This window comes from Hemiscyllium ocellatum, chromosome 16 (assembly GCF_020745735.1).
Source record: "Hemiscyllium ocellatum isolate sHemOce1 chromosome 16, sHemOce1.pat.X.cur, whole genome shotgun sequence".
Lineage (NCBI taxonomy): Eukaryota > Metazoa > Chordata > Chondrichthyes > Orectolobiformes > Hemiscylliidae > Hemiscyllium > Hemiscyllium ocellatum.
Window position 1 is genome coordinate 74,996,968 of NC_083416.1, and position 23,897 is coordinate 75,020,864.

General features: G+C 42.7%; 1 protein-coding gene across 1 annotated transcript in view; it reads left to right on the top strand.

Annotated features, from left to right (window-relative positions):
* The window catches only part of flt4 (fms related receptor tyrosine kinase 4), a 237,547-nt gene that overhangs the window by 157,549 nt on the left and 56,101 nt on the right, over positions 1 to 23,897 (top strand). Inside the window, exons 7-11 of the mRNA XM_060837385.1 lie at positions 3,288 to 3,456; positions 4,953 to 5,070; positions 10,750 to 10,925; positions 15,107 to 15,272; positions 22,526 to 22,664. Coding sequence (XP_060693368.1) covers positions 3,288 to 3,456; positions 4,953 to 5,070; positions 10,750 to 10,925; positions 15,107 to 15,272; positions 22,526 to 22,664 — 768 coding nt within the window. The remainder of the gene's footprint in view (positions 1 to 3,287; positions 3,457 to 4,952; positions 5,071 to 10,749; positions 10,926 to 15,106; positions 15,273 to 22,525; positions 22,665 to 23,897) is intronic.

Sequence of the window (23,897 nt, forward strand, 5' to 3'; positions counted from 1 at the left end):
GAATAACAATCCGGAGGAAAGGTTTCCCGAGGTCCAGTTTGTACACAGTTCTCGGCATTCACCTTGCACAGCTGTTCCATTGGAAAACAACAGCTAAACATTTGCCATTTATTGAAATCAACTGCAAAGATACTGTTGTATTTTAATGTCAGATAAGTGAATTAATTTAATAAGATTACTGCATCTCAACCCAAGTGGGAGTGCCTTAGTAACTTTATCACTTTAGGATCACATTGTTTTAGGTACAGTGAAATGTTTATTAGTGTCGCTATACAGACTGTCACTGTTTGTGTTGGAGAGGGTGTTGAAATAGTAGCTGAGTGATGAACCACAAGAATTTTGTGGTGCAGTGGTAGTGTCCCGACATCTGTGCCAGGAGACCTAGATTCAAGTCCCACCTGCTCCAAAGGTGTTTCATGACACATATGAAACAGTGATTCGGAAACATCTGGACTTGGAGTCTCTCAATAACTTGATTGAGTTATTTTGAAGAAGTAACGAAGAGGATTGATGAGGGCAGAATGGTGGACGTGATTTCTGTGGACTTTAGAAAGGCATTGGACAAGGTTCCCCATGGGAGACTGATTAGGAAGGTTAGGTCATATGTAATACAGGGCGAACTAGCCATTTGGATACAGAACTGACTCAAAGATAGAAGACAGATGGTGATGGTGGAGGGTTGTTTTTCAGACTGGAGGCCTGTGACCAGCGGTGTGCCACAAGGATCGGTATTGGGTCCACTACTTTTCATCATTTATGTAAATGAGATGGATGTGAATATAGGAGGTATAATTAGTAAGTTTGCAGATGACACCAAAATTGGAGGTGTAGTGGACAGTGAAGAAGGTTGCCTCAGAGTACAACAGGATTGTGATCAGATGGGCCAATGGGCTGAGAAGTGGCAGATGGAATTTAATTTAGATAAATGTGAGCTGCTGCGTTTTGGAAAGGCAAATCAAGGCAAGACTTATATACTTAATGGTAAGGTCCTGGGGCATGTTGGTGTGAGGGTTCACGGTTCCTTGTAAGTTAAGTCGCAGGTAGATAGGATAGTGAAGAAGACATTTGGTATGCTTTTCTTCATTGGTCAGAGTATTGAGTACAGGAGTTGAGAGGTCGTGTTGCTGCTGTACGGGACATTGGTTAGTCCACTGTTGGAATATTGGGTGCAATTCAAATCTCCCTCCTATTGGAAGGATGTTGTTAAACTTGAAAAGGTTCAGAAAAGATTTACAAGGATGTTGCCAGGGTTGGAGGATTTGAGCTATAGGGAGAGGCTGAATAGGCTGGGGCTGTTTTCCCTGGAGTGTCAGAGGCTGAGGGTTGACCTTATAGAGGTTTATAAATTCATGAAATGCATGGATAGGATAAATAGACAAAGTCTTTTCCTTGGGGTCGAGGAGTCCAGAACTAGAGGACATAGGTTTAGGATGAGAGGGGAAAGACTTAAAAGAGACCTAAGGGGCAACTTTTTCACACAGAGTGTATGGAATGAGCTGCCAGAGAAAGTGGTGGAGTCTGGTACCATTACAACGTTTAAAAGGCATCTGGATGGGTATATGAATTGGAAGGATTTAGAGAGATATGGGCTGAGTAGTGGCAAATGGGACTAGATTAGTTTAGGATATCTGGGCTGTATGGACAAGTTAGATTGAAGGGTCTGTTCCTGTGCTGAACATCTCTATGACTCTATAAATGCAATATTTCCAAATTTGCAGATGATATAAAGCTAAGCAGGAATGTGGAATATGGGGAAGACATAAAACATTTTCAGGAGAATTTGGACAGGCTTGGTTCTTAAAGGAAAAAAAAGGAAGAGGTGAAATTCAGGAGTAGTAATTCAGAGGCCAAGGCTAATTCTCTGGGGACATGGAGTCAAATCTCACCAGAGATGTCGATATAATTTCAATTCAATGAATACATCTGAAATATAAAGTGAGAGTCGGTAATGGTGACCATGACAACTTTATATAACTAAAAACCCATCTGGTTCACTAACATCCTTTAAGTAAGGAAACCTTCCATCCTTACCTGATCTGGCCTACATGTGACTCCAGACCCCCAGCAATGTGATTGACCCTTAACAACTCCCTGAAATGATCTAGTAAACCATTCAGATCAAGGACAGTAGGGATGGGCAACACTGCTAGCTTTGCTAGTGACATCTCACAAAATGATGAAGAGTAAAACAGTCAGGAAGCACAACATTACATAAATACTGTTGAACTAGAGGTCAGTTGAAAATTTGAAGTGAACTTGATTGATTTTTCGTACTAGTTAAACTATTATGAGTTGTAGAACTAAGACAGCTGCATAGAGTAAGATAAAGGTCAGGCAAGGTCAAATTCAATGAGGCATAGGCTCAAGGGGATGAATGTTTTTCTCCTCTGGCAGAAGTAACAGCAAAGTGGACTATTATTGAAATGGCAAAAAGTTGCAGGATGCTGCTATGCAGAGGGACCTGGATATCCTCGTGCATGAATCACAAGAATTTGGTTTGCAGGTGCAGCAGATAATTAGAAAGGCAAAGTGGAATATTGTCTTTCATTTCTAGAGGGATTGAGATTATGCTGCAGCTGTACAGGATGCTGATGAGGCCATACCTGGAGTACTGTGTGTAGTTTTGGCCTCCTTACTTGAGAAAGGACGTGCTGGCACTAGAGGGGCTGCAGAGGTGGTTCGCTGGGTTGATTCCGGAGTTGAGGGGATTGGCTTGTGAGGAGAGATTGAGTAGACTGGGATTATATTCATTGGAATTTTGAAGAATGAGGGGAAATCTTATCGAAACATATAAAGATATGAAGGGAATAGATAAGATAGGAGTAGGGAGGTTGTTTCCATTGTTGAGTGAAACTAGAACTAGGGGGCATAGCCTCAAGTTTAGGGGGAGCAGATTAAGGACTGAACCGAGGAGGAACTTCTTCACTCAGAGGGTTGTGAATCTGTGGAATTCCCTACCCAGTGAAGTAGTTGAGGCTACCTTGTTGAATGTTTTTAAGGCAAAGATAGATAGATTTTTGAACAGAAAAGGAATTAACGGTTATGGTGAGTGGGTGGATGAGTGGGGTTGAGCCCACGAAAAGATTAGCCATGAGCTTACTGAATGGTAGAACAGGCTCAGAAGGCCAGATAGCCCACTCCTGCTCCTATTGCTTCTGTTCTTATGTTCCAAAGAAACCCCTCAGATATTTTAATTATTACTTGGTCCGTCTGTGATTTTTCTGGACACTTTGGCCTTGTCGGGAAGTTGGTGATTGATATGTTTGTCTGTTTCTAACCTGGCCCAGGCTGATCGAGCAGTGATTTCATCGCAAAAACGTGAGCTGAACGAAGGGTTAGAACTGAGCAGTACTCTCGTCATAAATAACATAACAACAGCGGAGCAGGGCACTTACATCTGCAGGGCCAATAATGGCTTCGACATTAAGGAGAGAACAGCAGAGGTCATTGTGCATGGTAAGAAAACACTGTCCCCTTCCCCCCACCATTGGCCATGGTGGGGCATCACTGACTGTCTTTGCATGTGACTGGGTGTGTCATCACTGGGAGGGGAAAGAATCCTGTTCCATAGCAACCGTCTGCCCACAGTTTACAGGATGAATTTCAGAACTTTGTGAAATCACAAACCACTTCACAGCCAACATAGTGAAGAGTGCTCACCATTGTAATTTGGGAAATGCAACTGCAAATTGACATCCAGCATGACTCCAGAACAACAGATCCCCAGCACATGGTCACCAGATAATCCATCCTAGTGATGCTGGTTGAAGGATAAACATTGGCTAGGACGGTAGGATGGGGGATGGAGGGATGTAGTTGGGGGGAGACATTATCCTCATGATTTGTCTGAAATGCTGCATGGAATCATCAAATACCCAACAGAGAGAGCTGACGGACATCAGCTTCAAATCTTTTTTGCCTGTCAAACATTGCCTCAGTATTATCCCTGATTCAGTGCATCTCTTTCTGAGTACTGTCCTTAGAATATTGCAAGGCTGCCTCAATATTACAGCAGAGCTAATGCATCTCACCCTCTGCACTCGTGAATTGCTCCCTCAGTACTGTCCTTTAATAATGTAATGCACCTTCTGTACCAACTAGCAAGTAGTGCAGCACTCTCAGAACTGACTGCTGACAGTGCTTTGTTACCTCAGTATTGACCTTCTGACAGTGCAGCATTCCCTCAGTACTGACCTTCTGACAGTGCAGTATTCCCTCAGTACTGACCTTCTGATAGTGCAGCATTCCCTCAGTACTGACCTTCTGACAGTGCAGCACTCCCTCAGTACTGTTGCTCTGACGGTGCAGCACGCCCTCAGTACTGATCCTGTGACAGTGCGGCACACCCTCAGTACTGACCCTCTGACAGTGCAGCACTCCCTCAGTACTGACCCTTTGACATGCGGCACTCCCTCAGTACTGACCCTCTGATAGTGCGGCACTCCCTTAGTAATGACCCTCTGACAGTGCAGCACTCCCTCAGTACTGACCCTCTGACAGTGCAGCACTCCCTCAGTACTGATTCTCTGACAGTGTGGCACTCCCTCAGTACTGACCATCTGACAGTGAAGTGTTCCCTCCCTATTGACCCTCTGTCAGTGAGTGCAGCACTCACTCAGCACTGACCCACTGACAGTGCAGCACTCCCACTGTAGTGCCCCTCCAGCTGTACTTCATTACTGCACTGAATTTGTCAACCTGGAGTTTGTACTCAGTCCTCAGGACAGAGAATAAATACCGTTGCTAACTAATCTTCTACTGACACAATGGGACAACATGAAGTCATGAATCACTCGCTATTATTGCACATTTATTTTTCTTTCAAAGCAACGCTTGGCTAAGCAAACAGTTTGGAAATGTAGCTGCTGCACTAGCGAACTCCAGTTTAAGCTGCACTGGTGTTTTGGGGGTTGGTCTCCTCTTGATTTGTCTTCCATTTCCACTTTATTCAGAAAAGCCTTTCATCCATGTGGATTACGATAAGAGCCCCATCATTGAAGCAACGGTGGGACAGAAGAATGTGTATCTCCCTTTGAGGTACCGAGCCTACCCTCAACCTGATTTCAAAGTGTGAGTATAGTCAGGAAAGTTCAGACTGTGATGTGAATCAAGAAAATCTTTACACATTTATCAACTGAATCTTCCTCTTTATTTCTAGACACTTTGCTGATTCTGAATAATAATGTCCTAATTCTTTCACAAATATCACCTTGACATTTATATTTGTTTAAACCCCCTCTTCTCCTTTCTTCATCTGATCTCCTTCTTCTCTGTGCTTCATGGGAACAAAAGAAAGCCATTCCATCTGTCAAGTCTATTCCACTTTACAGTGAGGTCAGACTGGTTGGACTATCCACTATTGTTCCTGCCTTTTCCCCTTGACCCTTGATATCTTAAATCTAGTTTTAATGTACTTAATTATCCGGCCTTGAGTGCCACCCTCCGTGGTAAATAATTCCACAGATCCACAACCCTCTGAGAGGGAAAAAAAATCCTCTGATCTGTCTTAAATGGACAAACCCTTACTCTGAGATTATTCCCTCTCATCCTAGACTCCCCCACAACGGGAAACAATATCTCTGAATCTACCTTGTTAAGGTTCCCCTCAGAATCTTGTATATGTTTCAAATAAAGTCGCCTTGCATTCTTCTAAGCACCAGTGAGTATAAGCCCAACCTGCTCAACTTCCCTCCTGGAAAATCCCTGGGATCAGCTTAGTGAATTTTCTCCAAACTGCCTCCAATGCCTCATAACTTAGTAAGCTATTTAAGTGTAACTTTCCTTAGATATTAAAAAAAAGGGAAGGAAACAAACTGAACACACAAGAAAAGAAAGCCCTAGAAAACCTCAAAAAAGACAAAAACATCGTTATATTACCTGCAAACAAAGGTCGGCTCACAGTCATCCCGAACAGAAGGGACTACATAGAGAAAGCCAATGCACTACTCGCAGACACCAACACTTACCAAAAGGTGGCGCTAGACCCGACCTCACAATTAGGAAACAAAATTACATATCTCCAAAGAAAATTACACAATTCCAGACAATTAAACAAGACAGAATTTCAGAAAATGAAACCCGACGGGACCAACACCCACGATTCTACGGACTACCAAAAATCCATAAACCAGGAACCCCCCTCAGACCTATAGTCTCACTACCCGGAACACCAACTTACAGACTGGCCAAAGAACTACACGCGAGACTGGAATACCCAGTAGAAGAGTCAAAGCACTCCATCCGCTCCACCCAGGAATTCCTAAAAATCATCAAAAACACCAAATTAGAGGAAGACGAAGCAATGATCTCATTCGATGTAACAGCACTGTTCACCTCCATCAACATCGACCTAGCAAAGGAAACACTCACCACACTTTTAGAACAGACCATCACACACACACACACCAACCACCATCAATCACATTACCAACGAAAACATCATGAAGCTAGTGGACCTGTGCCTCACCACCCACTTCACTTTCAGCAACATAGTCTACAAACAAACCAACGGCACACCCATGGGATCTCCACTATCAGGATTCATAGCAGAAGCGGTAATGCAAAGGCTAGAACAAACAGCTCTACCAACCATCAAACCAAAAATCTGGGTTCGCTACGTAGATGACACTTTTGTCATCACAAAACGAAACAAGATAGAACACCCTCACAGGCATAAAGTCCACCAAGGAGGAAGAAACTGACAACAAACTCGCATTTCTGGACATCACAGTCAAAAGAAAGGACAAGGGAGAATTACAAACCTGCGTATACAGAAAACCGACAAACACTGACCAAATACTCAACTACACCAGCAACCATCCCAACACACACAAACGAAGCTGTATCAGAACACTATTCCAATGAGCCACCACACACTGCAACACAGACGAACTTCGAAAAATAGAGGAGAACCACCTATACGACATATTCAAGAAGAACGGATACTCAAAAAACACAGTACAGATTCCTCAAGAACAAACCACGACAAGCAGACAGAACACAGCCAGAAACCCTAACCACCTTACCATATATCAAAGAAGTTTCAGAAATGACAGCCAGACTACTGAGACCCCTCGGAATCCTAGTAGCACACAAACCCACCAACACTCTCAAACAAAAACTAACAAACTTAAAAGACCCAGTACAACCCATGGACAAAACCTTCATCATCTATAAAATTCCATGCAAGGACTGCCACAAACACTGCGTAGGACAAACTGGAAGAAAGTTAGCCACCAGGATACATGAACACCAGCTAGCCACAAAAAGACACGACCCTCTCTCCCTCGTAGCCCTACACACAGATGAAAAAAAACCACCATTTCGACTGGGACAACACATCCATCCTGGGACAGGCTAAGCAAAGACATGCCAGAGAATTCCTAGAGGCCTGGCACTCCAACCACAACGCCATAAACAAGCACATGGATCTAGATACCATCTATCAACCCCTCAGAAAACGAACAGGAAATGACATCACCACAAACCCCAGGAACCCCATCCTGGAGAAAGATATAGATAGAAAGCAGGAGACAACAGCTTCGCTTCACTTGGAGGTCACCACTGATGATGTTACCGAGCCAGGTAGTGAAACGTCTGGATATCAAACCTATAGCTCAGTGAGCAAACCTACACCCTAAACCTCAACCTGAGCTACAAACCTTCACAAACCTTGCGAATTCCTTAGATATTATTTATTCATTCATGGGAAGAGGGCTAGGTCAGCATTTATTGCACATCCCTAATTGCCCAAAGGGCAGTTAAAAGTGAACCACATTGCTGTGGGTCTGGAGTCACATGTAGGCCAGACCAGATAAGTATAGCAGACTTCCTTAATTAAAGGGTGCTAGTGAACAGATGAGGCTTTCCCAACAACCAACAACAATTCATGGTCTTCATCAGATTCTTCATTCCAGATTTTTGTTGAATTCAGATTCCACCATCTGCTGTGGCAGGATTCAAACCCGGGTCCCCAGAACATGACCTGGGTCTCTGGGTTAACAGTCCAGCGATAATACCACTAAAGAAGGGACTAAAATTGTCACAGTTTTCTGACCAGTGCCTTGTATAGTTTTAGCGAGAACTCTTTATTTTTGTATTCAATTGCCTTTAAAGTAAAGGTCAAATATCCATTAACCTTCACTGTTAACTCCTAAAATTTGTGAGCTAGCTTTTTGGGATTCATTCATGAGGATCCCCAGTTCTTCTCCTTTTAAATATTATTCAGCTCCTCTGATCTTCCTGCCAAAGTATATAACTTGACATTTTCCATTTTATATTCCATCTGTCACTTACTTAACCCATCTGTATCCCTCTGCAGATGCGTTGTGTCATCTATTCACCTTTCTACATATTTTTGTGCCATCCATAAATATGATTGCAACGTATTCTCTTTCCTCAACTGAGGCATTAATATACATTGTAAATAATTATGGCCCCAGCACTGACCCCTGTGGTACTCCACTAGTTACAGATTGCCAATGTGAAAATGCTCCCACCCCACCTTATCCCAACCCTCTGTCTTCTTTTAGTTGCACAATCCTCTCTCCATGCTAATAAGCTAACCTCACACCATATGCTGTTTTCTTATTAACTAGCTTTAATTGCAGTCATAATCAAATGCCTTTTGGAAGTTCACCTGTACTATAGCCATTGATTTCTCCTGCGTATTATCTCCTCTGAAGTTCTAATAACTTTGTAAGGCATGATCTTCCTTTCATGAAGCCATGATAACTGTGTTTGATCATGTTAGGCATTTCTAAATGCTTTGTTATTATGTCCTTCAGAATTAAACTCTAATATTTCCTAATAACAGATCTTATGCTGACTAGCCTATAGTTACCTGTTTTTTGTCTCCTTCCCTTTTTAAACACTGGTATTTGTTGGCAGTTTTCCAATCCTCTTGATCTAAGGATTCTTAAAAGATTCCTACCAGTCCATCCATGATCTCTGTAGTTACCTTATTTTAAAATTCCAGGATGCAACCTGTAAGGTCCAGGGAACTAATGGCCCTTTAGCCCCATTAGTTCCAAGTACTTTTCCTCCAATGATAGTTATTACTGTTGATGTCCTTGATAATCAGGAATCTGTCAACTTCTGACGTAAACATGCTCAATGAATGGCTTCTACAGGAATTCCAAAGATTCATCACCTTCTGAGGAAAGAAAGTCCCCCTCATTTCAGTCTGAAGTAAAGCTTGATCAAACTGATTTTTGGGGTGGCAGGTTTGCTGTGCGAGTAAAGATTCAGTCTGTACTTATCAGAATTTAGAAGCGGGAGGGCGAAACTCATTGAAACACATAGAATTCTGGCAGGGTTTGGACAGACTGGGTGGGATAGTGTTTCCTCTGACCAGGAGAGTCCAGAACAAGCGACCATGGTCTTAAGATACGGGGAGATCATATTCGATTGAGGTGAGGAGAACATTCTTCACCCAGAGGTTAGTGAACCTGTAGAATTCTCTCACCTAGAAAGCTGCGAAGGAAGAGTCACTGAATCATCTTTATCCATATATTTCTTGAGGCTCAAGGTGTCAAGGGATATGAGGAGTATAGACAGACCCTGGGCTGTGAACAGGTTCTTTCCTTGAGTCTGTTTGCAAGTCAATTTGTACTCAAGTTGGAACACAATGGAGGACATATAAAATAGCCATTTGTAACTACAGGAAACATTCATAAGCCAAAGCTTTAAAGTTACATCTCTGTATGGGATATGTTCGTAAGTCATATGTTTGAAAATCATGGACCCCCTGTACTGAGTGTTGAGATAGGATCAACTAGGCTGACTGGTCAAATGACCTGCCTCTGCTGCTATTCCCTACATTTCTAAATGACCTATCCATTATCTGAGTTTAGATTTGGGGTACAATATTACAGTGTAAAGTGTACAATGTACACATGGTGCCACCTTTGGTACAAACACTTAGTTGCAGAAATAGGAGAATAAAGAAGTAAGCTAAAACATTCAGCACTACAGTTTTTTTTTGTGTGTTAAAGTAGAAACATAAAGAAATAAAGGTAAAAGTCAAACATTACAGAGATTTTGTCCCTGGTTTAAGACTCCCCAGTTAGGAGAAACATCTTACCTACACCCACCACATCATATCCTGCAAAACCTTTGTAAGTTTAAATGAGATCACCTCTCATTTTTCATACAGACCCAGTCCCTCTATCTCTCTTCATAAGGCAATCCATTTGGTCAACCTCTGTTGCACTCCTTTTATGGAAAATATATCTTTTTTAGATAAGTGATCCAAAACTCTGTATAACGCTCCATGTGAGGTCTCACCAAGGGTCTGTACACATGTGGCAAAACATTTTTACCCCAATACTCAAACGCCCTTGTAATGAAGGCCAACATGTTATTTCCCCTCTAATTGTTTGCTATACAGCACATACACTTTAACTTTAAGTGGCTCATGTACAAGGAGATCCAGGTTTACTTGAATACACTCACTTCCCAACCTCACAACATTTGAATAATATTCTGCCTTTCTGTTTTGCTACCAAAATGAAAAACTTCACACCTATCCCTAACCACACCTTCCTAATCTTTGTCCTCGTTCTCCTATTCCACCGCTTCTTCCCCCTCTTTCACCTCCTCCATTTCCAACTCTCTCCTTCTTCTCCCCTCCCCCTTCTCACCCTGCCTCTTCTGCCTTTCCATTCCTTCTCTCCTTCACTTTCTCTCACAATCCCTCTCCCTCATTGGTAAGTTGAAAAGAACCACTTAGTGTGTGTTTTGTTTCAGGTACAAAAATGGAAAATTTATCAGCAAAAGTCCATCCTTTAACAAGGTGAAGTTTTCACGAATGGGTTTGATGATTGGGGATGTGACCGAGCAGGAAGCAGGGAACTACACCGTGGTGCTACGAAACAGCAAAGCTAAACTAGAGGAGCGTCTCCACTTGCAGCTTGTGGTCAATGGTAAAACATCAATTAGAATTCTCTTGCAAAATAGGAATGATCTGATTAGTTCCCAATTACTTTGGATTTAGTTCCACATCCGGTCTCTATATTATCCGTCTTCATCAACAGCACTGAGTCCATTCTGTCCCCAGTGTCACTCACGCTGTCTCTCACTGGGGCAAAGGTTCCACACGCACTGCCTCACGCGATGTATAGGGGTGATATCCTGCAAAAAGGCTCAGTAGAGGAAGGGGCACTGCCAGAATGAGAAGAGTTAAAAATCGCACCACACCAGGTTATAGTCCAACAGGTTTATTTGGAAGCACTAGCTTTCAGAGCGCTGCTCCTTCGTCAGGTAACCTGTCCAACACCAGCACCTCCATAGAATGAGAAGAAGCCGCAAGCAAGTCGGGAAGGCATAAAAATCATAAGCCATTTAAGGCACAAAGGCTAGATGGTATTCATTTTAATGCAAGAATCTGATGAACAAGGCCAATACATTGAGGGCTGAAAAGTGTGGTGCTGGAAAAGCGCAATAGGCCAAGCAGCATCCTAGGAGCAGGAGAATTGATGTATATTGAACAGGGAATCAATTGCAGCAGAAAAGAGGGATAACATTTTAGGAGGCTCCTCAAATGAAGTCAAATGTGTAGATTCCTGAATAAAGGCTTATGCCCGAAATGTTGATTCTCCTGCTCCTCGGATGCTGCCTGGCCTGTTGCACTTTTCCAGCAACACACTTTTCAACTCCGGTCTCCAGCATCTGCAGTCCTCACTTTCTCCAAATACATTGAGGGCCCAAAGTAAAACATGGGGAATGATTTCATTGCTATTACTGAGAGAGGGGCAGAATCAGCAGCTCAGTATTCCAAGATGTATAGTGTTCGGACAAAAAGGAAGGAGGTAAAAATAATAGACTCCCGATAGTGTGGAAGCAGGCAGTTCGGCCTATCAGGTCCATGCTGACCCTCTGAAGAGCATCCCACCCAAACCTATTCCCATAACCCTGCATTTCCCATGGCTTACCCACCTATCCCTGGACACTGTGGGCAATTTAGCATGGCCAATCCACCCTAACCTGCACATCCCTGGATTATGAGAGGAAACCAGTGCACTCGGGGGAAACCCACACAGACATGGGGGGTAATGTGCAAACTCCACACAACTGCCTGAGGGTGGAATTGAACCCAGATCCCTGACACTATGAGGCTAACCACTGACCCACCGTGCAATAAAAGAGAAAGGGGTGCTGCAATATTGAGCAGGGAATCAATTGTAGCAGAAAAGAGGGATGACATTTTAGGAGGCTCCTCAAATGAAGTCATATGTGTAGAACTTAAAAACCAAAATCACATTGTCGGGACAGTATTAAAGGCCTTCTAACAGTGTGAGAGAAATAGAGTGCAGATATGTAGGCAAGTTTCAGGGAAGTGTAAAAGTAATAGGATAGTGATGATGGGGGATTTCAAGTTCCCTGACATTATATGGCGTACTGGAGTATGTTTAGAGGGAGCGGAATTCTTAAAGTGCATCAAGGAGAGCTTTTTAAGCCAATACATTTTGGAAGAAGTAACCAGGTGTGTAGGTCCCACATGGTACATGCACTATCCCTCAGTGGGGTATGAGTTCCACATACACGCCGATTCTCACTGGGCTACAGGTTTCACCTACAGTAACTCTTACTAGGATACAACGACAGAATAAACAGACAGAATTTGTTTGACTACAGCTAAAAAAAGAGGTAAAATGGCATTGTCAATAGACCACCAAGTGAAAACAGAGATATAGAGGGTCAAATTTGCAAGGCAGTTACAAAATAGTGCAGGAAGTTTCGATGATATATCATGGAGACACATTAGTTGTTCTGACTGTCTGTGTTGTTGCCTATCCTTACTGATTGCAGTTTGTGGATCGAGAATCCAGTTGCACAGGGAGGGAGCAGAGTCCTCGGTCTCAGAGATTGGAGGCAAAGCTACAGTCAATAAGTAGGAGTCTGACGTCTTTGTTATCCAGATGTTTCAGGGATGAAAGTAGGGCCAGGGAGGTTGAAACAGATGTGGCCAGGTCATGGTGCAAAAGGAGGCTATTCAGCTTCTTGAAGGTTTAAAATGAATCATGAAGAGTTATTGGATAAGCTGCTGTAATTAAAGTTGACAAGGTACCAAGACTGGATGAGTTGCATCCAAGAGTGCTGAGGGAAATGAGAGGAAATTACAGAGGTAGTGACCATTATTTTCCAGACATTTTTAGACTTGGGGAAGGTGCCAGCGGACTGGAGAACTGTAAATGTTATATCCTTGTTCCAGAAAAAGGTCTAATTATAAATCTAGCAACAACAGTTAACCATGGTGTGGTGGGGAGGGGGGGAAATAATGGGAGAAAATTAATAATCATTACAGAGTATGCGGCGAAGGTTCTGAGAATGGATCCATGGGAAATTTCAGTTATGTAAATTGATTGTAGAGATGAGGACTGTCCACCTTGGCGAAGGGAAGATTGAGAGGTGATTTGAAAAGGGATTCAAAATCATGAGGGGTCTGGACGGAGTAGATGAGGAGAAACAGTTCCCATAATTGGAAGGGGCTAGAACTAAAGGGCAAAAATTTAAAGGAATTGGCAAAAGCATGTAGTAGCAGCATGATAAAGCTTTTTCACACAAAGAGATCATGATGAAGACAGGGTTTTCAAAAGGGAATTGGATCACTATCCGCAAAGGAAGAGTTTGCAGGGCTACAGGGGAAAAGCAGAGTAGTGTCACCCCCTCCCCCACCCCGTCACACTTGGAGTGGGATGCCCTGTCATATGAGACAATCCTGTCAGACAGGTGGGTGTACCTATGACACACTGGGTGGGGGTGGGGCACGGAGATGGAGGTATCACAATCACTTTGAGGGGCAGCTACTAACTGAAACCTAAATATCCTCACATCTGGCTTATCAGTGAAGATTCGAAAAACTTCAAAGATAACTTTGAGGTGTAGTTGTGCTGGTTTGTTCCAAATTCAAGTTCCAGGGAAAAGAAAACGAGACTAGCAAATCCAAATCCAAAAGCTCAAACCTTCAAAAAAGTTCCACACAATAATGTTCACAGTTCCCATTGTGGCTTTGGCCAACATGGTGTCTGATATTGAGAACCAGCACCGCCTCTATAAATCTCCAGATTAAGGTATTGCCAAATTTCTATCAGTAACGTCAATCAAAGGGGCTAATACAAAATTGCACAATGCAGATGGAAAAGGCCAAAGGAGTAATTTTAAAATAACATTGCCCAGTCTGCTGATATAAAGTATAACAGGTAGCTAACTAATCCCATAACTTTCCCAATTTTGGTGATTTAGGATAAAAATTCGCTCTTGACACGAAGGCATGCACAATGACTCTGAAAGGAGATGAAGTGGGTGGGTTGAGTTCCTGATATTACAGAGTGAATTATTGGAAGTCAGTGATATGCCTAAATTACTGTGATTGCAGTGATTCAATTTCAAGCATATTAACTAATGGAGAAGACACTGGTGTAATGGTATTGGGGTAGACATAAACACACTGAAGTAAAGTTGGAGTCACTGGAGTATACGAAGTATACTGAAGTGGGGTAGGATTCACTGGGTTATGTAAAGACATTGAAGACGTTGGAATAGGTGTGGAGTCACTGGAGCAGCTGGAGCCGAAAATGCTGGAATAGGCGTATATTTTTCACAAACCTTTATCGAATCCATTTAATTGGCTTCACTGGAATGACAAAAAGGTGTATCATATACTGTACATGTAGGAGTTATATGTAGGGACTTGTCATAAATCAGACAAGAAGTTATACATAGGGGTTTGCTATATATCTGGGAGGGGCAGTTTTGTATAAGGATGTATCACATATTAAGGAGGAAGAGTTACATATTGAGGGGTGTCACATCAAAGAAGGGAGTTATGTCGATGTTATATCTGTATCAGGGAGGGGGATTTATATTTTTGAGGTGTGTCTATTATCAGGGAGGAAGAGTTATATATTGATATGTGTCATATTGGGGAAGGGAATCATATAGAGAGGTATAACTGTATCAGAGAAGGGGGAATTATATATTAAGGGGATTTCTATATAGAAGGGATTCTATATTGTTCGGTTTCTTCCCTGGTTGATGATTGTGATCCATCGCCTCACTCACACTGACACACACTGCAATCAAGTACTTTCTTTCCCTTCAACAGTCCCACCTCAGATTCATGAGAAGGAAGTGGCCTCCCCGACCAACATCTACCCACGTGGAAGTCGCCAGACACTGACCTGCACCGCCTATGGGATCCCTGCTCCTGTGAAAATACAATGGTCCTGGAGGCCATGGGGGCCTTGTGGTTTAAAATCCTACCGCAGCCTGTAAGTATCACAAATCTTTGGGCTTAAGCTCATGCAGACAATCTGTGGCCTTGTTACCAGGTTCTGTCATGGCTCACATTCTCCTTCAAGCTGTCCCATTTTTTCAAACCTCTTTTCGCAACAAGAGGTTAGGTAGGTGTTAGGTTGGCTAAGAGAATGTCAGCATCCAGATTCCTGATGAAGGGCTTATGCCCAAAACATCGATTCTCCTGCTCCTCAAATGTAGCCTTACCGGCTGTGCTTTTCCAGTACCACACTCGTGACTCTGATCTCCAGCATCTGCAGTCCTCACATTCTCCTAATGGAATGTCGGGCCTTATTGTAAATGTAGAGGTTTTGCTGCATTTATACAGGGCTTCAGTGAGACCACTCCTAGAATACCGCTTATAAATGTGATTTCTATATATCCACCCTTTCAATCTATCCAAGAACTTTATAGATTTCCCCGAAACCTCCTGTTATTCATCTAAACTCTAGAGAAATCAAAACCATTCTGCGCAATTTCTCCTCAGGATAATCCCCTCAGCCCAGGAATCACTGAAATGAACCTTTGTTGCATTCCCTCAAAGGCAAATTGTATCCACCTGTACACAATACTCCAGGTTTGGTTTTCATAAACCTCTATATCATTGTAGTAGGAGTTCTTCTAATCTATCAACTCCATTGCTTTGTAATCCAATACCTGATGAAATTTGGTAGCTGGCCCACCATTATCTGCTTGAAGGAGTGAATTTCAGACAAACATGACAATTTGTTGCATCACATTGAATCCATGAAATCACCTGTTGTATTCCTCTGTTAACTTCCCCAGGTAGGGACGGAAGATTTATGGGTGGAACCTCTTTTGTTTATCTTTGATTTTTTTTCAGTACTTTTCTTTCCAGACTTGGGAACTGTTGCAGCATCTTGTTAATTTTAAATTGGGAGGATCACTGACCCAGTTTGAATAGATTCACAGCGTTGATCATATGTGCTATATGTCTGTCTCTTCCCTGCAGTTCACAGTTCAACTCCTTCAGGTTTGATGTCTTGTCTATAAGGAACAACCACACATTGTCTGACAGCTCACTGCACACTCACTGCACACTTCATTCCTTTATTTTAAAAAAAAATGCTTGCAAGCATCAGATCTAAACATCTATGCAGGACCTTCCCTCAGCTTAACTCCACAAATTCGAAACCTCTAAGAGCTGGCAAACAGACCAAACAATTTAAATTGATTGTTGTTGCTGAGGTCTGTGTCAAGAATGTTTTATGAAGGGATTGTTTGATTTATTTAGATAAAGCGTCAGTACATCTTTAATAACTAAGAAACTTTGTTAAATGCCAATTTGGTAAGGAAACAGACACAGCAATGAATTTTTCATGCTGTCTTTTCTGCCAATACATGGCTGTTTGTTTCAAGCTGAGAGGATGCTGCAGTAATCCTGACTCTCGGTTTCTTCCTGTTTTTCTATAGCTGCCTGTTCACGTCTTCTCACACATGCCCCCAGGACAAAGCTCGGCCCCTCAATACATTGATTATGTCTCAGTCATGTCCTGAAGTGTTCTGCCCATCAGATAAAACAAGGCAAGGCCGACTTTGGAGCTTGGTTATATACATAGAAACACAGCTCAGCAAAGGAGGCCATTTGGCCCATATTGTTTGTGCTGGATATAAAAACGAGCAATCCTGCCTAATCGCACTTTGCAGCTCTTAGCCTACAGCTCTGTGCCTCACTGCACTTCAAGTGCACACCCGAGAGTCTTTTTGAAACACGATAAAGGTGTCTGCCTCCATGACCCTTTCTGTCATTGAGTTCCAGTCTCCATCAACTAGTGGTGAACGATATCAGTCAAATACCCTCTAATCCAGAATTATTTTAAATCTACACCATTATTATTGACCTCTTTATTATGTAAATTAAATTCCCTCCTGCCCTGTCAATCTAAATCCCTCATGTATGCTTATACCTCGCTTAAATCTCCTTTTGACGTTCTCTGTTCCAAGAAAAACACATCCCAGCCTATTCCATATTTCCTGAGAAACTTTCCAAGGCTCTACATCCATGTATGACAAAGTGAGAGTAGACAACTACCAGCTCCCTCTGTTTAACCTCTTTGGTTGGTCAAGACAAAGGTTTCCTTGCATTTTTGCAGTTGTCTATAACCCTCCTCAATTCAGAATCTTAACCAGGTTTTGCTATGAACAACAAGGAACCAAGCAATAAAGTTTTTTGAGCCAAAGAAAGAACAATATAATTGGTTTTATTCATTTGTGGACTGGGCAGCATCATCTAGGCCAAATTTATTGGCCATCTCTAATTGCCCTTAAACTGATTGGCTTGTTCAGCTATTTCAGAGGACAGTCAAGAGTCAACCACATTGCTGTAGGCCTGGAGTCACATGTATACCTGACCAGGTAAGGATCAAAGGTGTCAGAGCAGGATCAAGTGTCAATCCTCCTCTTTGAATAACCAGTATTGGAGATAAATCTTTGTTCCAACAATACCTACAATCAAGGTATTTCACATACACAACCTCTTTCAAAACTCCAATCACACTCATCCCAAACACATCACACTGGAGGGCAACTTAACTGTTTTCTCACTTCCACTTTGGAATGTGGACTAGTGATTTTTAAGCAGTTTGTCCTGTCTCCGTCCATTAGACAGGGAGAAAGTGAGGACTGCAGATACTGGAGATCAGAGTCAAGAGTGGGGTGCTGATGAAGGGTTTATGCTTGAAACGTCGATTCTCCTGCTCCTCGGATGCTGCCTGACCTGTTGTGCTTTTCCAGCACCATACTCTCAACTCAGTCCATTAGACAGACCTTTATATATTCCTGAGAATTTGGCTTTCAGGTAACTTTGGTGGCCATTTAAAGTGTCCGTGCTCATTCTTTTTTCTCTTAATCCCCAATGTCCAACATTTTTAAATTAGTCAATACAATTTGAAAGGATGATTTGATTCCTGAAGAAGGGCTCATGCCCGCAACGTCGATTCTCCTGCTCCTTGGATGCTGCCTGACCTGCTGCACCTTTCTAGCAACACATCTTCAGCAATATAATTTGAAAAACTAATTGTCCATTTTTTAAATCCATTATGACATTTTTCAATGCCCTACTATTTATGGTACAGTCCTAATATATTATCTCGGTATTCAAATCCATTTGACCATTTATCTGCCTCCCTGACCAATCCATTGATAGCTTCCTGCTATTTGCAGTTTTCCTCCGCACTATCAACCACACAAAAAATGTTTCTATTATCTGCAATCTTCTTAATCATAATTCCCACATTCAAATTTAAAAAGCGAGGACCTGCCAGATCTCACAGTCTTTCAGTTGCAAGGTCATCAAACACCAGAATCCTTTGCTTCCTGTCACTTAATCAATTTTGCATCCACTTGTCCCTCCCCTTGGGTCTCATAGCTTTTGTCTTTCTGATCAGTCTGCTGCTTGAAATCTACTGAAATCCATGTAGATTTACCACCCTCATAAATACTCCATCTTACTACTTTAAAAAATCCAGTCAACTTAGTCAGGCATGCTCTTCCGTTTGCAGCTTAATACTGATGACCTGTGATTCATTCTTTCCAAATTACTATTTATGTTGACCCTCGGAACACTTTTTCCAATAGATTCCCTTTGAGGTTAAGCTGACTGATCTGTAATTACTAGGACTATCACTTCCTCCCATTTCAATAACCATGCAATGTTAGCTTGTCCTCTTATACCACGCCTGGAGTCAGAGAATTGGAAAATGATGGTCAGAACCTCTATTATTTCCTCCTCTGATTCTTTTAAGAGCTGGAGATACTTCACATCTGACCTTGTTAGTTATCCTTTCGTTGTTTATATCTTTTTATAATATTTTGGGTTTCATTGGTTTTACTAGCCAATGTTTTTTCATGCCTTCTCTTTGCTTTCCTAATTTTCCTTTTTAATTTCACCCCACCCTCTGCGTTTCTCTAGGCTTTCTCTGGTATTAAAGTTATAGTAAAGGCACCATAGCCGCACTGACTCATCAGAGAGAAAGAGAGAGAGAGAGAGAGAGAGACAGAGAGACAGAGACAGCTGGTGGTGGTTTAACCTGGGGGTTACCATACCTAAAGCAAGGAGCAAAATTGTGAATGGTGATGTCAACTGATATAGGAATTAAGCTTACACTGTTGGTGGTACACTACTTCCAGCCAACTAAGCTAACCCTTGGACAGATTGGTAAATTACAGTATGCACCCAGCATAGAGTCATTGAAATGTACATCATGGAAGCAGACCCTTCAGTCCATGCCCACCAGATGTCCCTCTAAACCCTTCCTATTCAAATACCCACCCAGATGCCTTTTAAATGTTGTAATTGTACCAGTCTCCACCACTTCCTCTGGCAGCTCATTCCATACACACACCACCTTCTGCGTGAAAACGTTTCCCCTTAGGTCTCCATTTGGCCCTGGAACACGTATGGTCTCATGTGATGACCCTTCTAGCATATCCAGATAGAATTAGATGTCACAGCCTAATGATACAGGTTGGGCCATTTAGGACTGAGTTGAGCAGAAACGTCTTCCCCCAGGGAGAGGTGAGTCTGTGGAATTCTCTGCAGAAGAGGTTGAGACCAAAGCATTCAATGTTTTCAAGAAGGAGTGAGATTAAATTCAGTGATCAGGTCAGGTGAGTGATGGGGTACTCCGCACTTGCGTAGACAAATGCAACTCCAACAACACACAAGTTTGACACCATCCAGGACAAAACTGATTGGCACCAAATCCACAAATGTTTACTCCCTTCAACACCGATGATTAGAAACAGTAGTATGTACTCTGTACAAGGTACACTGCAGAAATTCTGCAGGACTCCTTCAACAACACCTTCCAAACCCATAACCATTACTGTTCACAAAAACCAAGGTACATGGAAACAGTACCACCTGCCAGTTCCCCTCCAACTCACTCACCATCCTGACTTCGAAATGCATTGCCATTCCTTAACTGTCACTGGGCCAAAGTCTGAGAATTCCTTCCCTAACAACATTATAGGTCTACCTACCACAAATGGAATGCAGTGGATCGAGAAGGCAGCTCACCACCACCTTCCCAAGGGGTAATTAGGGACGGGTGGTAACTGCTGACCCAGCCAGCGATGCCCGCATTCCATGAATGAATATAAAAAAATTAATGACCTCGCCTCTGCCGCATCCTGAGATGGGGAGTTCAAAAGTCTCGATGTGAAAGAAGTTTCTCTTTATCGCTGGCCTAAAGGCAGGATCCCTAAGTTCAAAACAGTGCCCCCTAGCTCTGGAACAACCTTTCCAAATCTGTCTTATCAACTCCATTCAGAATCCTATAGGCTTTAGTCAAGTCACTCCTCAGTCTTCGAAACTCTCATGGAAACAGCCTCATTCTGTCAAACCAATTGTCATAAATAATCCCCTCATTCCAGGCATCAATCTAATAATCAATCTGAGAGGAAATAGGAAAGACACTCAAGAAGGAAACATATTCGGGATTACGGTACGGATGAGGATTCAAGGAAGTTTTGCCCAGTGGGCTATAGAGGAAAGGAGGGAAGTGATGCAGAAAAATGATCAAACATTCTCAATTATTGTGACAAAGAAATCCGCGTTAGAGGTGAGGGTGGAGGAGATGGGGTGGGTGTGGTTTATCAACAAAACTGGCAGAAGATAAAAGAGGTTGGGGATCCTGTGTGACCCTGGAATAGTAAGCAGTTTTTCACAAATGAGAGCATCATCTCTCTTGTTCATTAAACCCTTCACAACGAATAGATGACCCTAATCACTGACGTTTCCTTTGTTGTCCATTTTAAGCTTTGTTTTATCTGCTCCCGTATTCATTAAGTTATCGTGGTTGTTGGTATGTTCACTGAGCTGGCAAGTTGACAAGAACCACAAATTTGACTGGAACAATACAACAATCAAAGGACAAGCTAAACAGAGGACAGCCAGAGAATTTTTACAAGCACGGCACTCATCCACAGACTCTATCAACAAACACATAGACCTAGACCCAATATACCAGGCACTACAATGAACACTACCGGCTACTAGATACAGCAGGAATGGAACCAAATGAATTCTAGAAGACACAGTACAACAGTGGCTTCACAGGAGGCTCCAAAGCACTGAGGATGTCACCTAGCCAGGGGATGAAATGTGTGCAAATTAACTTCCCAGTTTGGCGAACATACCCACAACTACAAGAAAGTGTGGACTGCAGATGCTGCCGGGTCCCCATATGGCCTCTAGAACACGTATGGTCTCATGTGATGACCCTTCTAGTATATCCAGATAGTCAGAATTAGGTGTCACAGCCTAATGATACAGGTTGGGCCATTTAGGACTGAGTTGAGCAGAAATGTCCTTTTCCACATTCACTCTATCCAGGCCTCTCAAGTTCCAATGAGATTCCCACTCATTCTTCTAAACTCCATCAAGTACAAACCCAGAGTCCAATAAAAATCTGGAATTAACCATTGTCAATAAAACCAACCTGGTTCACTAAGGTCCTTTCAAGAAGAAAACCTATTGTCCTTCACAGGTCTGGCCTATGTGTGACCCCTATCTGTGAGTTTAGAAGAATGAGGGGGAACCTCACTGGAACTTGAGAGGCCTGGATAGAGTGGAGGTGGAGAAGATGCCTCCACTGTTAAGGGAGACTAGGTCCCAAGAGCACAGACTCAGAGTGAAGGGGCAACCTTTTCGAACTGATCTGAGAGGGTGCTGAATCTGTGGGACTCATTACTGCAAGAAGCTGTGGAGGCCAAGTCACTGGGTATATTAAGACAGAAATAGTTGGGTTCTCAATTAGTTGGGGAATCAAGGGATACAGGGAGAAGGCAGGAGAATGGGATCGAAAAACATATCAGCCAAAATCAACTGGCGGAGCAGACCCAATGGGCTGAATGGTCTAATTCTGTACCTGTTGTCTTCTGACTTTATGGATTTACAGTTCACCATCTGTTAGGTTGGGATTCGAACCCATAACATTGGCCTGGGGTTCTGGATTGTTAGACAAGACATTGCCATTATGTCACCATCTCCTTCACTCACTCTATCACCACTTTTTGGCTAAAGACATTTCTTGTGAATTCCCCTGTATTTATGCCGACCCACCCACCCGCCTCCTAACTTAAATCTTCAAAGTAGTAGAAACAGCTTTTCCACACCTACCTTTACAATCTCCATCAAGTCACCCTTTAGCCTTCCCTTTTCTGATGCATATAACGTTTCTGCTGGTTTCTCTCACAATCTTAGGGGTCGAGCAACCATGATGCGTCGACCGCGGGACAGGACCCCCGAGTGCCGAAACTGGAGGGACATCTCAACAGGAAGCGCCATCAACAGGATTGAGAGCATTGAAACCAGCACAGAGATTCTGGAGGGAAGGAACAAGGTAGCCTGCTGTTTAGAACCACCACTTCGAAGACTTTTTTCTGACACCAGCAACAACATATTTTTATGTTGTGTCTTCAGTATAGTAATCATACCGAGGTGCTTCCTAGCAACAAGACTTGTAGCTGAACTATATGAGGAGATAATAGGGCAAGTGACCAAAGGGTTGGTCAAAGAGATAGGTGTGAAGGAGCATCTTCAAGAAGGTTTAGGCGGGGCATTCCAGAGCTTAGGACCGAGACAGCTGAAGACATGGCAACCAATGGTGCAGGATGAGAAAGAGTGAGAGGTCTCACTCAGACTGTAGGGCTGAAGGAGATTACAGAGATAGAGATGAGTCAGGGCTGTGGATGGATCTGAAAGCAAAATTTGGAACAATGTAGTTGGCAGTCTATGAGCCAATGGATAACAGCAAGCAGGCCATGAACAGGACTTGGTGTGGGTTTGTGAGAAACTGTTGGAGTAGGTAGGAATTGAACCCAGGCCTCCTGGCTCAGTGGTAGGGACACTACTACTACTATGCCACTTTGTAAAAACCAAAAGAATATGCTGGAAATCAGAAACAAAAACAGAAATTGCTTGAAACACTCAGCAGGTCTAGTAGCATCTGTGGAGAGAAGCCAGAGTTAACGTTTCAGGTTCAGTGACCCTTCTTCAGAACTGGTAGTATACAGAGGAAAAAGTTTTTTTTTATTCAGAAGATAGGGTACAGGTGGGGGTTAGGAATAAACAATAGGTGAACCATAGAGAGAGGAGGATGGTTTGACAGACAAAGGCGTGGATAACTGTCAGCCGAGAAGAATGAATAGTTGCTAATGGTGACTATTAGTGGTTAACAATAGGTGTGTAATAGCAGACTATGTGATAACAACGCCCAGTGTGAGTTGGGTAAGGACATGAAAGAAGATGCATCAAGCCCTAAAATGGTTGAACTTGATACTTATCCCAGAAAACTGCAAGGTTCCCACGCTGAAAATGAGATGCTGTTCTTCCAGTTTGTGCTAGAACTTAGTTGAAACACTGCAGCAAACCTGAGACAGAGATGTTGGCCAAGGAACAGGTTGAAGTGGCAGGAAACTGGAGGTTCAGTATTTATTCTTTTGCAAGACACATCAAAACTGTGCCCTCTGGTTCCTGATCCCATTGTGAGCAGGAACACTTTCTCCCTACCCACCCTGTCTAGACACTTTGTCAAATCACCCCTCAGCCTTCGCCTCTCCAAGGAAAACAGTTC